At 47.4% G+C, this 15,174-nt stretch overlaps 1 protein-coding gene across 1 annotated transcript; it reads left to right on the top strand.

Annotated features, from left to right (window-relative positions):
• The first annotated feature begins 12,421 nt into the window (after nt 1-12,421).
• Nucleotides 12,422-15,174, top strand: LOC124689261. The gene is made up of 2 exons (XM_047222817.1): nt 12,422-13,772; nt 14,853-15,174. The coding sequence occupies exon 1, from the start codon at nt 12,422-12,424 to the stop codon at nt 13,766-13,768; it is 1,347 nt and encodes a 448-aa protein (XP_047078773.1). The 3' UTR covers nt 13,769-13,772; nt 14,853-15,174.

Below are 15,174 nucleotides of genomic sequence, written 5' to 3'. Positions count from 1 at the left end.
CCATGAAAGAAATGACACCTTGTTGACAATAATACCATATCAATACTATTAACCCTTATTACTTGATGTCGCGCATCATTAATTTTTGAATTCCAAACAATTACCTACATAAACTACACGAATAAGTATATTAATCTTGAATTCAAATGGACAATAAAATGATTTATTTTTTTCTTTTTTATTTAATATGGAATAATTAATATTTTTAAATCTGTAAATCAAAATTTGACAAATAATATGTCTAAATCGATTAGAAAAATGAGAGGAATCCAAATATGACATCTATATCATATTTTGAATCTAAAAATAATTTTTCCAAAAATTCATGAGCATTAGATCATGTACCAGTAGTTCAAATCTGGCGGGCCTCCTGCCGATTCGGCAGGAATTTGTCATTTTCATGAGGGATGGACGGAAAGGTTCCAGATACACCGGTTAAAAAAAATTTCCATCTTAGTTGGTCTAGTATTTTTTAAAAATGTGTTGGTACCAATGTGAAACTTTAATTTGGTGGTTGCTTCACAAAACACCCCGTATTTTTCAGTATTCCGTGTTTCATATTTTTCCAAGATAGATCTTATTTTTCTGAAAATTTTGATATATTATTTGTATTTTTCTGAATTATAATGATTTAGTTATGATTTTTCGAAGATTAATGTGGTAAAATGGAAAATAGCTATGCCGACGGCAAAGCCGTCGGCACAGTTCTGACGCTGTTACTTCACCGTTACGACGGAGAGGCTGTGCCGACGGTCGAAACTGTGCCGACGGTTGCCGTCGGCACAGACCTTCATGTGCCGACGATTTTCCTGTGCCGACGGCTAACCTGCTGGCCTGGCCGGAACGGGTCATGTGCCGACGGCCCCGATATTTTGCCGTCGGCACAGGATCTGGCCGTCGGCACCTCGGCGCGTTCCCGTAGTGCGTGCATCCAAAACATATTTGTTGTGGAACCGTTCGCTCACTCCCCCCCGGGCGACGGGCGAACCCTAGCCGCTGCCACCTCTCAGTTCTCCTCCTCTCCCTTCCCCCGGCCATCGCCGCCGGCGTTGCCCGCGCGGTGCCGGTGGCGCGGCGGGGGCTCCTTGGCGGCGCGGTGTTGCTCGGCTGGCGGCGGTCCGGCGCGGCGGCGTGAGTCCCGCGCGCCGGGTGGGAGGAGGGACGGCGACGCGGCTACTTGGCGGCGGAGCTGGAAGGCGGGCGGCGCAGGCGTGGCCTGCTCGGCCCAGATCTGGCCCAGGCGGGGCTCAGATGGGCTCGGCAAGCTGCCTGCGTTCTGCGCGCCGGCGGTGCTCCCTGGTGGCGGAGATGGCGCGGCGGCGGTGGATGGGTGGTGGCGGCGCTGCGGTCGGCCTGCTGCAGCTTGGCAGTAGGGCTTTACGGGCCAGTTTGGGCCCGGCCGGGCCACTCGGGCCTGGTGTGCCCTCGTTGCCATGTCCGGTCGGCGACCGCGAAAGCGGTGGAGGTAGTTCCCTCCCGCACGGTTGTAGTACCGCTACCCCCGTCCTTGCTGCTTGTCGTCTCTCCCTCTAGGCCCTGTTCCGGTGACCACAATGCGACGGCGAGGGTGACTACAAGACCGTGGTGGCGTGTGCTGGTTGGTAGCATGTTTGGTGGAGCACGTCGGGCGTTCAGGGTGGTGGGTTTGGTGGTCAGGAGAAATCCGTGGCATGTCCGACTCTGACGCGGCGACGCCGCGGGTGCCGCCTTCCTTCCTGAAGGGCGTCGGATGTATTCCTCCCCAATCCCTCCGCATACCAGGGGAAACCCTAGGCCTAGTCCAGGCAGCAGCGGCGTCGTCGTCGTTCCCTTGTTGAAGGTGCTGCTTGGTATGCGATGTCTCGGCGTGCTAGGAGCGTGGTGGTACTTCTCCGGAGGGCGCAGCGGTTGCGGAGTCATCCTCGTTTTCTTCAATCTGCCGGTGTCGGTATTAGTTTCTTTTTCTTTTCGTTTGGGCTCGGTTGTGCTGTGGCCCCAGCTGTTTCGTTGTATCGGTCGGTTGCTATATTAATATAGCGGGGCGAAAGCCTATTTCGAGGAAACATATTTGTTGTCGTACGTGCTCCCGCTTAGTGGTAGTGTGCGTGAGAGCAAGCAAGAGTGAGGCCAACTCGTGATCAATGTGAGGAGACCATGGCACACCTATTCACCGGGTGTCCCTTCTCCGAGACTGCGTCCGGTACGAGGTTTTCTCGTGGATCCGATCCACCTCAGGGCCTCCTTCTTCGGAAGGTGACTTCGCGGAGTGGTGGTCGCTGGTGGTGCGGACTGTTCCTCGCCAACTGCGTAAGGGTACTTCGTCAATAATCATGGTCACGACATGGTGGATCTGGAAACACCGGAATGCTGTGGTCTTCGACAACGCACAACCTTTGGTGCCATCCCTATTCAGCGACATTAAGGCCGAGGCGCGGCAATGGGCGGACGCGAGAGCCCGGGGTGTCCGCCAGCTCCTCCCCTAGACTAGGGTTTCTCTTTTTCTTAGGTCGAGTTGTAGTGCGGGGGTGGTTGTCCTCTTGGGGGCATGTACATATAACCTTCTTATCTATCAATGCATCGAAACGAGGCTTTTGCGTCTTCGCGAAAAAAGAGTGAGGCTAGCGGAGGGTGAGTGAACATATTAGAACACCATAACCAAATGAAAAGAGAGAAAAAAGAGTGGTGATTTGTTTCCGAGACTAATGTTTCGAAATTCAAACTTATTTGGATTGGCTCCAAATTATGTGAGTTTGCTCTAGTACTTCAATCTAGTTAGCTCGATTGAGATTTAAGTTAGTGAAGAATCAGATTTAAAACATGTTTTGTTAGTTTCGAAACACAAAGCAGCTTTTAGGAGACAAATAGTTTGGGCAAACGAATGGTGTCCGTTTGAGCTGATTTTTGGTCGGTATGCTGAGAATACTAATGTTTCCTTGTCTACCAACTTTGATGTTGACTCGGATTTATGAAATAAGAGCAATTTGCTGAATACCAAAGGGAACAAATAAATCGTGATATTACTGCCATTGTTGTATCTGGCATCTTGCATCTTGTGATTGCTATTGTTGTTACTGGTGACCAACGAGCTGAAGTGTGTTGTTATCTCTCAATGTTGTAGAGAAGACTCTATACCTAGGGTAATCATAGCGAAGCTTGCGTGGATCGGTTAGTCCACACCCGTGGTTTTCCCTCCACGTGTTGAGGAGATCTTTAACGTAAATATGTGTCACTTTTGCGTCTGCTTGTGTTATATGATGAGGACATCCCTACCTCACTACTACCTCCGTCATTAGCAAATGAAGATGAACCTGCTGTGAAGCTCAAGTCCAATGAAGTTCGGATTGGACCAATTACAAGAGCTCGTGCGAAGCTACTTAAACAACAGGTGAACTTGTTTCTAAACGGTACTTTGATTGATGAGAACTTTATACTGCCTAAGTCCTATTACTTATGTATCATCAGGTATCAAGAGGAGACATGCATCGCACGAGGAGAGGAGCAAGCTGGACGTGAAGACGGACATCAAGAAGGCCGTGAAGCTGGACATGGAGCCGGACATGAAGATATCTCATGGACGCGCGAGGGAGGAGCGGGAGGAATGCGCGAGAGGAGAAGAAGAAGTCCAGGCCGGTCCGGAACCCGGTCCGACCGGCCACCCGACCGGACCGCCCGGTCCCTGGCCCGGTCGACCGGTCGTAAACCGGCCACCAACCGGAGGAAATTTATCGTACCGGAGCGAGACCGGAAACTTCGCAGTTTTCCCGGTTTCCGACCGGCCGACCGGACCCCCGACCGGACCGCCCGGTCCACAGCCCGGTTGACCGGACCACAAACCGGACAGCCCGGTCCACAGCCCGGTTGACCGGATCCCAGACCGGACCAGTCCGAGTCTGTCTCGACCAGATCTATTCCGGGTCGGTTATTTTTGTATCTTTTCGACCAGAACTCGTCCCGACACCTATATAAGTGCCCGTGACGCCCCCTAGCTGCTTTAGACCACGTTTAAGATAAACCCTAGTTCTTAGTTGTTTGCTCTGCAAAACTATTGAATTCCCTACACCATATTGCTTGGATATAAAAAGTTCCATTGGGAATTAGACGGTTGCAACTTACCGCTTCGTGGTCGGCGGCTACGTGCGCAAGTGTGTGGAGTTGCGAATATCTTGCAGGGTTGAGAGCTGTTGCATTGGCGACGGGGACCAATCGAGAGATCTCGTTGCGTCATACAAGTTATCATCCACTACATCGTCGTGTTCCTCCGCTGCCATCACCCCGTGATCATCATCACCACCGTTGCTTACTGAGAAGATCGGGCCACCCCTTATCATCTTGGTATCAGATTTCCAGTTTTCCTCGGTAAGCCATCCACAATCCACCCCATAGTTGAGTTGTGAGTGTTTTCCTATCCAGAAAAAGCCATACAAAAAAATTAGGGTTAGGGTTTGCCATAGCCTTAGATTGCACTAATTTCGAGTTTTAGTTGCTTTTCGTAGTTGTTTTTGCGTATCTTTATCTTTCTTCTAGTAGAATTGTTAGGGTTTGCGTTTTCCCTATCATCTTGTGTCTAGTTTCTTATAGTGTGTCAGTTTTGTTATTCCGAGTCCACATAGCGTACAGTGTGCTTGTTTCCAACCATAGACACAGCCTATCGATATACGTGACTAGGAACTTCCCCAGAAGAGACTAGTTTTACCGCTCGACAGGCTGCTCGTTAGGGTTTTGGTGCTTTGCAATTTCTGTTGGCCGTGTTATCAAGGAGTTGCGTTAAAAAAAAAAAAAAAAAAGCAAAAAGAGCTACATAGCTGCGTGTGTTATACAAAAAGAAAAATAAAAAAAAAAAAGAAAAGTGTTGTGCTAGTTGAATCAAGTGAAGGCCTAAGTTACTTTACTGCACCTGTAGTTGAGCAATCTTGTGCCTGTCTCATTGAGCTTTGCTAGCGTCTCTCTAGTGCATTGCAACCTTTCCCACATATAGTTGCATTGCCCCATTATATCGCCTTGTGTGAGTATCTTTGGTTGTCTACGGTCGCCGCTAGAGCTTGTTATTGGTGCAAATAGGTAGCCTACCTACAGCCCCACATATATCCTGCTTTGTCGTGTGATTGTTCTTATACCCTTGATATTCGCTTCGCTACATCCGTGCACTAGTTGTTCCTACAAGTGGTAAGCAACACTAATTTACTTTGGAACGGTAAGATTTCCTTTTCTTATCAGTTTTGAGTGAGTTGTGAGAGTACCACCATATATTTTTGATTTAGTGCACTAACCTACTAATCATGTCTCGCTAGTGATAATAAGATTGTTAACCAGGAAAACAAGAATTCGGCGGATATCGTCACATGGAGGGAGTATGAAGCTCTTCGTAACGAGATGCGACGTGAATTCCGCACTAAGGATGATGAGCTTAAGGATACAGCTTGACGAGATCAAACAGACGCCGGATGCTACTAATATCACCGTCACTCGGATTGGCTGATCAAATGACCGATATACGACGCACTCTTGCCGATATGCGCCTTACTATTGAGAATTTGACTACACAACAACAACAAGACGATGATGAAGATCCTGAGCTTGAAGATGACGCACACAATGCTCGTGGTGCGCCTCATGGTCATCATCCGCGTGGTCGGGCTCCACTTGGCCGTAATGGTCGTGGGCAAGATGAAGAAGATGGATTGGGTAAGCCCAAGTTTTCCATACCCAAGTTTGAAGGGGGAGCCGATGTTGAAGAATATCTCACTTGGGAGCTCAAGATTGAGAAGTTATGGAGCTTACATCCCAACTACTCTGAAGATAAGAAGATCAAGCTTGCTTCTTCTGAATTTGATGGTTATGCATTACGTTGGTGGGATTCTTTGATTCGTAACCGCGACGAAGATGGTGCACAACCTATCCGTACATGGCGAGCTATGAAGGAGGTTATGACTTCTCGTTTTGTGCCTACAAATTACATGCGGAATATATTTGATAAGCTAACACTATTGAGGCAAGGTGTGAAGACTGTTGATGAGTACTACATGGAGATGGAGATGCTTATGCAGCGTGGTCGTGTCCGTGAGTCTCTAGAGATGACAATGCAGCGTTTTCTCAATGGATTGAAGTATGATGTTAAAGGCATTGTTCGTCATTACACCTACACCGATATGAATCAATTGTTACATCATGCAAGAGAAGCTGAATCACGCTTGGTCGAAGAAGCAAAGGTTAAAGGACGTGCTACGGGAGCTGGGCGTTTTACCCCCGCGCGCCCTCTACGGCGCCGGCACCGCCGACGCGCTCCGTTCCTTACTCTACTCCGCCTAGCAAACCGGTCTCCAATGTATCTAATGCAAAGAAGTCCGAATCGCGGCAAGTACGAGTGGTTCTAGTGTGTCTACAACGCGCAACCGCGATATGCTTTGCCATACATGTGGTGGCAAGGGTCACTTCAAGAGAGATTGTCCTAACCGCAAAGTCATGTTTATCAATGAGGACAATGAGTATGAGACTCGGAGATGATGTTGATCCAAATGCTCCGGACGATGATGACTATGACACCGATGGTGAAGATGCATATCCTTCCGATGCTCGTACCATTGTTGTGTCGCAGCGTGCTCTTAATGTGTTGCCTAGTGCATCTACTCGGCGCTGCAATTTGTTCCAAACCAAAGCTTTGGTTGGTCCTGACAAGGCTTGCAAGGTCATTATTGATGGCGGGAGTTGCCGCAATTTAGCAAGCAAGGAGTTATGCACCAAGCTGAAGTTGAAGTACCTACCGCACCCGCATCCATATTATATTCAGTGGTTGAGCGACAATGGTGAGATGAAGGTAAACCATATGGTGCGTGTTGAGTTTGAGATTGGACCGTATAAGGATTGCATTGATTTTGATGTGGTTCCTATGACGGTTTGTCACCTCTTATTGGGTCGGCCTTGGCTCTATGACCGTTCCGTGCAACACAATGGCCGCGCCAATACATATCACTTGGAGTACAAGGGCAAGAAAATTAACTTACGAGCCTATGTCACCACAACAGATTGTCAATGAGTCTCGTCAGAAGATTGAAGTGAATTTGGAGGATGCATCTCTAGATAGGCGAGAGAATTGTAATGTCGTGAGTGATATAACGAAAAGTGAGAGAGTGAATTCCTTAGTTTCATTAGCCACCAAAGAAGACATGAGAGAATTTAGTGAGGATCCTACGGCCATGCCTCTTGTGCTTTTGTACTTGGGTACGGTTTTGGTTTCTAACGACATGACCTCTCTTCCTCTTGGTGTTTCTAGTGTTTTGCGGGAATTCGGCGACGTGTTTCCGGAGGAGGTACCCGCAGGACTACCACCATTGCGAGGTATTGAGCATCAAATTGACTTGATTCCCGGAGCATCGCTGCCCAATAGGGCGCCATATCGCACTAATCCCGAAGAGACGAAGGAGATACGGAAGCAAGTACAAGCGCTACTCGACAAAGGTTATATCCGCATAAGCCTTAGTCCTTGTGCTGTTCTCGTTATTCTAGTTCCTAAGAAAGATGGTACTTGGCGTATGTGCGTAGATTGTAGAGCTATAAACAACATTACTATTCGATATCGTCATCCTATTCCCCGTTTAGAGGATATGCTAGATGAATTGAGTGGTGTCGCTTGTGTTCTCTAAAATTGATTTGCGTAGTGGTTATCATCAAATTAGGATGAAAGAAGGGGATGAGTGGAAAACCGCCTTTAAAACAAAATTTGGTTTATATGAGTGGTTAGTAATGCCTTTTGGGTTAACTAATGCACCTAGCACTTTCATGAGATTAATGAACCATGTTTTGCGTGAATTTATTGGCAAATTTGTGGTTGTATACTTTGATGACATATTAATCTACAGCCGCAATGAATCTGATCATACTATACATATTCGACATGTTTTGCAAGTGTTGCGTGATAATCAACTCTATGGTAATCTTGAGAAGTGCACATTTTGCAAAGATAAGGTCATATTTCGGGTTATGTTGTCTCTAAGCATGGAGTAGAAGTAGATGTGTCTAAAATTGAAGCTATTCAAAATTGGCCTACTCCCATGAATGTGAGTCAAGTTAGAAGTTTTCATGGTCTAGGCTGGGTTTTATCGCCGTTTTGTGCCCAATTTTTCTACTATTGCTGCACCTTTGAATGAATTGACTAAAAAGGGTGTTGTCTTTGAGTGGGGCGTTGCCCAAGATCATGCTTTTGATGAACCGAAACGATTGTTAACTTCCGCACCGTTGCTTGCACTTCCCGATTTCAATAAGCAATTTGAGATTGAATGTGATGCTAGTGGTATTGGAATTGGTGGTGTGTTGATGCAAGAGGGTCGCCCAATTGCATATTTTTCTGAGAAATTATCCGGTGCTAAGTTGAACTATCCTATATATGATAAAGAATTGTATGCTTTAATTAGAGTTCTTGAGGTTTGGCAACATTATTTGTGGCCAAAAGAATTTATCATACATTCCGATCATGAAGCTTTAAAATACTCGAAAGCTCAATCTACTTTGCATAAGCGTCTAGCTAAGTGGGTTGAGTTCATTGAGTCTTTTCCATACATCATTAAACATAAGAAGGGAAAAGATAACATTGTTGCCGATGCTCTATCTAGGAAGAATATGCTATTAACTCAACTTGATGTTAAAATTCCTGGTTTAGAGATACTATGTGATTTGTATGCTACCGATCATGATTTTGCTGAACCATATCGCTTATGTGCTCTTGGTAAAGCATGGGAAAAATATCACATACATGATGGGTTCTTGTTTAGAGCTAACAAACTATGTGTTCCGGAATCGTCTCGTGCGTTTGCTCTTATTGCAGTGAATCACATGCCGGAGGTTTGATGGGTCACTTTGGGCGTGAGAAGACGCTACTCATGCTAGCTGACCACTTTTATTGGCCAAAGATGAGGCGGGACGTGGATAGATATGTGAGGAGATGCATTACTTGCAACAAGTCCAAGTCCAAGCTGAAGCCTCACGGTTTGTATACTCCGTTACCGGCACCTACTACGCCTTGGGAGGATATAAGTATGGATTTTGTGTTGGGTTTGCCGCGTACTAAAAGAGGCCATGATTCTATATTTGTGGTAGTGGACAGATTTTCTAAAATGTCACACTTTATTGCTCACACAAAAGCGACGATGCGTCGCATATTGCTAACCTGTTTTTCGTGGAGATTGTTCGACTACATGGAGTCCCGAAGACTATTGTTTCGATCGTGATGTGAAGTTCATGAGCTACTTCCGGAAGACACTTTGGGGAAAGTCGGGGACAAAGCTACTATTCAAGTACTACTTGTCATCCTCAAACCGATGGTCAAACCGAGGTGGTGAATCGAACCTTGTCACAACTGTTGAGATCCATGATCAAGAAGAACCCGAAGGAGTGGGAAGAGTGTTTGCCGCATGTGGAGTTTGCTTACAACAGGGCGGTACATTCTACCACGGAGCTGTGTCCTTTTGAGGTGGTGTATGGTTTCAAACCCATTACTCCACTTGACTTGTTGCCTTTGCCCATACATGAGAGAGTTAATATGGAGGCATCCAAGAGGGCAGATTTTGTGCGTAAGATCCATGAGAAGACTAAAGAGTTGATCGAGAAGAAAGGCAAGAGCAATGCCGCAAGGATGAACAAGAAGCGCAAAGAGATGTTGTTCAAGCCCGGTGATTTGGTCCGGGTACATTTTCGCAAGGATAGGTTCCCGAAGCTGCGGAAGTCTAAGTTGAAGCCTCGTGGTGCCTGGTCCTTATAAAGTGCTTGCCAAGATCAATGATAATGCATACTCGATAGATCTTCCGAGTTGATGAGTTTGGTGTCGAGTAATTCTTTCAATGTTGCTGATTTGACACCATATGACGGAGAAGACCTTGGAGCGTCGGGGTCGACGCCTTTTGAAGGGGGAGATGATGAGGACATCCCTACCTCACTACTACCTCCGTCATTAGCAAATGAAGATGAACCTCGTTGTGAAGCTCAAGTCCAATGAAGTTCGGATTGGACCAATTACAAGAGCTCGTGCGAAGCTACTTAAACAACGGAGTGAACTTGTTTCTAAACGGTACTTTGATTGATGAGAACTTTATACCGCCTAAGTCCTATTACTTATGTATCATCGAGTATCAAGAGGAGACATGCATCGCACGAGGAGAGGAGCAGCTGGACGTGAAGACGGACATCAAGAAGGCCGTGAAGCTGGACATGGAGCTGGACATGAAGATATCTCATGGACGCGCGAGGGAGGAGCGGGAGGAATGCGCGAGAGGAGAAGAAGAAGTCCAGGCCGGTCCGAACCCGGTCGACCGGCCACCGACCGGACCGCCGGTCCCCGGCCCGGCCGACCGGTCGTAAACCGGCCACCAACCGGAGGAAATTTATCGTACGGAGCGAGACCGGAAACTTCGCGGTTTTCCCGGTTTCCGACCGGTCGACCGGACCCCCGACCGGACCGCCCGGTCCACGGCCCGGTTGACCGGACCACAAACCGGACCGCCCGGTCCACGGCCCGGTTGACCGGATCCCGCACCGGACCGGTCCGAGTCTGTCTCGACCAGATCTATTCTGGGTCGGTTATTTTTGTATCTTTTCGACCAGAACTCGTCCCGGACACCTATATAAGTGCCCAGGACGCCCCCTAGCTGCTTTAGACCACGTTTAAGATAAACCCTAGTTCTTAGTTGTTTGCTCTGCAAAACTATTGAATTCCCTACACCATATTGCTTGGATATTGTGTAGATCCTGTTTAAGTCTTGTGTGATCTCGTTGTTCCATTGGGAATTAGACGGTTGCAACTTACCGCTTCGTGGTCGGCGGCTACGTGCGCAAGTGTGTGGAGTTGCGAATATCTTGCGGGGTTGAGAGCCGTTGCATTGGCGACAGGGACCAATCGAGAGATCTCGTTGCGTCATACAAGTTATCATCCACTACATCGTCGTGTTCCTCCGCTGCCATCACCCCGTGATCATCATCACCACCGTTGCTTACTGAGAAGATCGGGCCACCCCTTATCATTATATTTCTGCTGCATATTTATTGATTGGAGGCATCATAGAAGTTTATTTACAGATGCAGGTGGGTTATGATGTTGTCTATATGCTATCATAGCCCCAAAGAGGTGTATCATAGATGAGGTTTAGTTTGTACTCAAGTTTCAGAGCAAGGTTTGTTTTGGGTTGAGTGTAGTTTGCTTGTATCAAATATGAAAGTGGGTACCAACATAATCATTGAGTGGTACAAATTATTAAGCATGGAAGAGCAAGATGAATGATTTGTTGTATGTGAAGAAATATTAGAAGCCGATGTTCTCCATTGAGATGTCCGAGGACATGAAGGCAAATCAATGGGAGGTAATTCATCTAAAAGCTTGTGGGTTCGTTCGACATGCAGTGGGCAGACGACAATGTTTTGAACCATATCGTTCATGAGATACATGCACGCACCTTGTGGAAGAAGTTGGATGAGTTGTATGCCCGCAAAGAGGTACCAACAAGATGTTCTTGATCAAGAAATTGATATGTTAAAATCCAAGGAGGCACTCCAATTGCATATCATGTAAATGAATTTCAGGATATTGCAAATCAGCTGCCTCAATGGGAATCACATTTGAAGATGAAGTGAGAGCCTTGCACCTACTTGGCTCATTAACTGACACTCGGGAGACCTTCAACACCCAATAACGTTGTCATTGAAACCTTGTGAAGAGCAATGCACTAAATGAAGAGTCCAGTTTTTTTTTTTGATAAGGACGGTTTTGTCTCACACTCAGAGGTGTTGGTGACTCATTATGGGTGAGAAACAATAGTAGATGTCTGAATAAGGGAGTAGAAATAAGTAGAAGCACATCAAAAGACAAGTATGCTGATTTGGTGTGACATCATCTGCCAAGAAAGGAAAGGAGAATCACGTTTAGAGATAAGCAGGACATCGAAGGAAGAATTACCGTAGTATGGGGTTTCATGGATGCAAGTTAGACAACTCCCTATCTATCGCCTTTGTTCTGATATGGCGTATCTTCGTTTGTATGAGGATGCCATCATTCAGATAAAATCCTCTACAACTTTTGTTAGTACGGAGTTCAACGTGACTGATTTGGGCAAGTTACACTATTCTAATAACCGCACTAGGCCTATCATTGAAACGAGGCAGCATTGCTTGTTTAAGTTTTTCTGAATTTGTTAAACTAATTGGCTCGAAACGAAGGTCAAAAAAGGCCGAGAAGGCAAAAGCTCGTGGGCTGGCTGGAAGCCGTGTCGTGTGGCCGGCCCGTTTAGCTGGCGTGCGGTGCTGAGCCCATCGTGTCATGCGAAGCCCATTTAAGCGCGGGCCGAGCCAGCCCGTTTGGCCAGCTATAGCTAGCAGTCCGTCACACACTGACACACTGACACACGCTTCAAAAACATTGACCCTAGTCGCCGATCCCCTTTCCTCTCCACCCCGGCGGCCGCCCGCCATGGCCTCGCCGGCGGCGTCAATCGCCGATCGCCGAGAGCACATCTCGCTCCCGGCAGACGAGATCCTGGAGGAGATCTTCCTCCGCCTGCCCACCCCGGAGACGCTCGCCCGCGCGTCCGCCGCCTGCAGCACCTTCCGCCGCGTCATCACCGACCGCCTCTTCCTCCGCCGCTACCGCAAGCTCCGCCCGCCCCCGCTCCTCGGCCTCATCAGCGACAGGGGCGGCGGCTTCCACCCCGCCGAGGCGCCGCACCCCTCCGCGCGGCTCGCGCGCGCCCTCCTCGACGCCGCCGACTTCACCTACTCCTTCGTGCCCAAGCCCAGGGAAGGCTGGCTCAGCCCCTGGCACCCCCGCGACGTGCGCGACGGCCGCGTCCTCCTCGACTGCAGGGTCCCGGGGAAAACCTTCAGGACCGCCTTCGCGGTCTGCGATCCGGTCTCCCGCCGCTACGTGGTGCTGCCGCCGGTGCCCGACGAGGACATAGCCGAACGCCCTGCTGAACTGGCGCCGGTCCTCGCGCCTGTGGGCGAGCACGAGGATGAGAGGTCCTTCAAGGTGATATGCATGGTGCACTACGAAACCAGGCTGGTTGCATTCGTCTTCTCCTCCGTCACCGGGCAATGGTGCATATCTGCGTCTCCCACCTGGAGTTCCTTGGGCACGTGCCGTCCCCGCGGGTTCCGCAACAGTTCTGATCCGGACGGATGCCGCGGTTTGTCGAGTTTCGACTGCGTGCGCGGCTGCTTCTACTCCGCTTCGCCTTGGATGGACAAGTTCCTCGTGTTGGACACGCGGAGAATGGAGTTCTCCGTCATCCACGATCGTGATGATGTCTACAAGATGCTCAGGAATATGCTTGACCCACCAGCCGGACAACACAGACGCCGGCCTGGCCAGACCAGAAGCCTGCCTGGCGTTGTCGGTGGAGAAGGATCCCTTGAGCTGCTTTCTCTTGTTGGCGCTCACAATCCGAATGCCTCGCCACGTGTCTACCATTCCTCTCAGCAAAGTAACGGTGAACCTTGCAAGTCTCCGCGGATGAATATTATACCGTTGTCTGGCTCATATGACTATTTTACCGTGGGCGCAGCGGAGGGGTTCTTATTCCTTGGAGCCACTAAAGAAGATCGCGTGGGTCAGTATCATGTGGACATGGTGGTCGCGCATGACAATCACTATGATCAAACTCCGTTGATGGAGACTTGGGATGTAGACTATTTTTCGGTGGAGCTCCGGAATTCAGAGGTTACCAAGATTTGTACGATGAAGAAGTCATACTTCAACCATGAGCGCGTCCACTCCTATTTTGGCTTCCCACCATCGTTGTCAACACCGACCATATGAAGTGGTAAGCTTGTTGTCATACTATTGCATATTTTCTTTACATTCTCCTGTGAAGCGATAAGGCTTTTTTTTTGTATGTTTACTATCCTCATTGTTCAAATACGAAGCTATTGCTTTATTCTAAGTAGTGAAGGTTGCCATGGCCGTTTTCCCTCCTGTTTAGAATTGCCAATCAACTGCGCAAATAAGGAAAAAATCGTGCCAGATAAGTCATTTATGTCTCACTAAATTTGCATAAACCTATAGAGCATTTTATTACCTTCGGAGAACAGGGTAAAAGCTTTACAAACATAAACCGACAACAAACTTTTAATATTTGGTCTCAATTTCCACAGAAAAATGTTTGGTGAAAAATTCATAATGAAATGGCCTGAAGGTTTTGCCACCTAATGGAAAGCACAAATTTTAGAGCAACCTAAACTAAAAACATTACAATCCTTTTCGTACACCTTCTCCTCTTGCCAGTGTAGTGTATATCCTATCGGCGAGGAATATTAGTGCCTTAGATGGCAAAATCTCAGGTTGGTCCATAGAAAACAGAGGTAAGGATCTGTGCCAGGGGCACGTATGACAGTATTCATTCACATCTGTCCAACAAGCATAACCCACTGGTATTGCAAAAAGAACCAAGTTTGGCTTAAAACCCTTGGGGTTTCCCGGGTAGACCACCTTGATACTAATCCAGACTGGTTGGTCCTTGTGTCTGAGTTTTGCGTTTTAGGGCTTAGTGTTTTGCATATCATTCAGTGGAACTGTTGATGTTCTAAACAAGAGTGCCGCTTAACCTACGAATCAGTTAGTTAATGCTTGAGGACCTTGAAGCTTTTTATTTGACATGCAAAAGCTAGTACATTGCTTCAAAGATGGATTACGTGTCCCTGAGACACCTGAAACATGAATTAGCAGCTTGTTATATTGCGCCAAAACCGTCATAAGTTGACTCTGGGGCTCTTTCAAGGCATTAATGAGCCTACTGTACGTATCGATTTTGTACAAACGGCCTTACCTTGAAATTGCGGAAGCAACTATGTTTAAATTGTGTCCATATTGTTTTATTCTTCATTTTAATTATTTATATCTGCAGGGATGGACTCACTTTGCTTTGGAGATCTGTTATCTGGACCATCCATCTTGTGCCGTCGAGGATATATGGAAAATGGTGGTGCAAAAATTCTGGCTTGATGCAGTAACGTTGATTAGTATAGAAGATAGTCAAATGTCAAGTGCTTTTTTGTAAGCCAAGGTGACTTTGTCAATAATGTTGGGAAACATAATAATGTTGTTGTGTTGAGAGAACGGCCCTTATACCAAATACTATATAAGAGACATGTTGTTGTGTTGGGAGAATCACTACTTATTATTGTACTTAATCAGCTCAACAAGTTACTCATTTGGAGTAGCTTTTA

Source organism: Lolium rigidum, chromosome 2, assembly GCF_022539505.1.
Source record: "Lolium rigidum isolate FL_2022 chromosome 2, APGP_CSIRO_Lrig_0.1, whole genome shotgun sequence".
Lineage (NCBI taxonomy): Eukaryota > Viridiplantae > Streptophyta > Magnoliopsida > Poales > Poaceae > Lolium > Lolium rigidum.
The sequence above is the reverse complement of the archived record's forward strand: the minus strand, read 5'-3'. Positions and strand labels throughout refer to the sequence as shown.

Bases quoted from the DNA above. Each gene is read 5' to 3' on its own strand.
- LOC124689261 (XM_047222817.1), top strand. From the start codon at position 12,422: ATGGCCTCGCCGGCGGCGTCAATCGCCGATCGCCGAGAGCACATCTCG.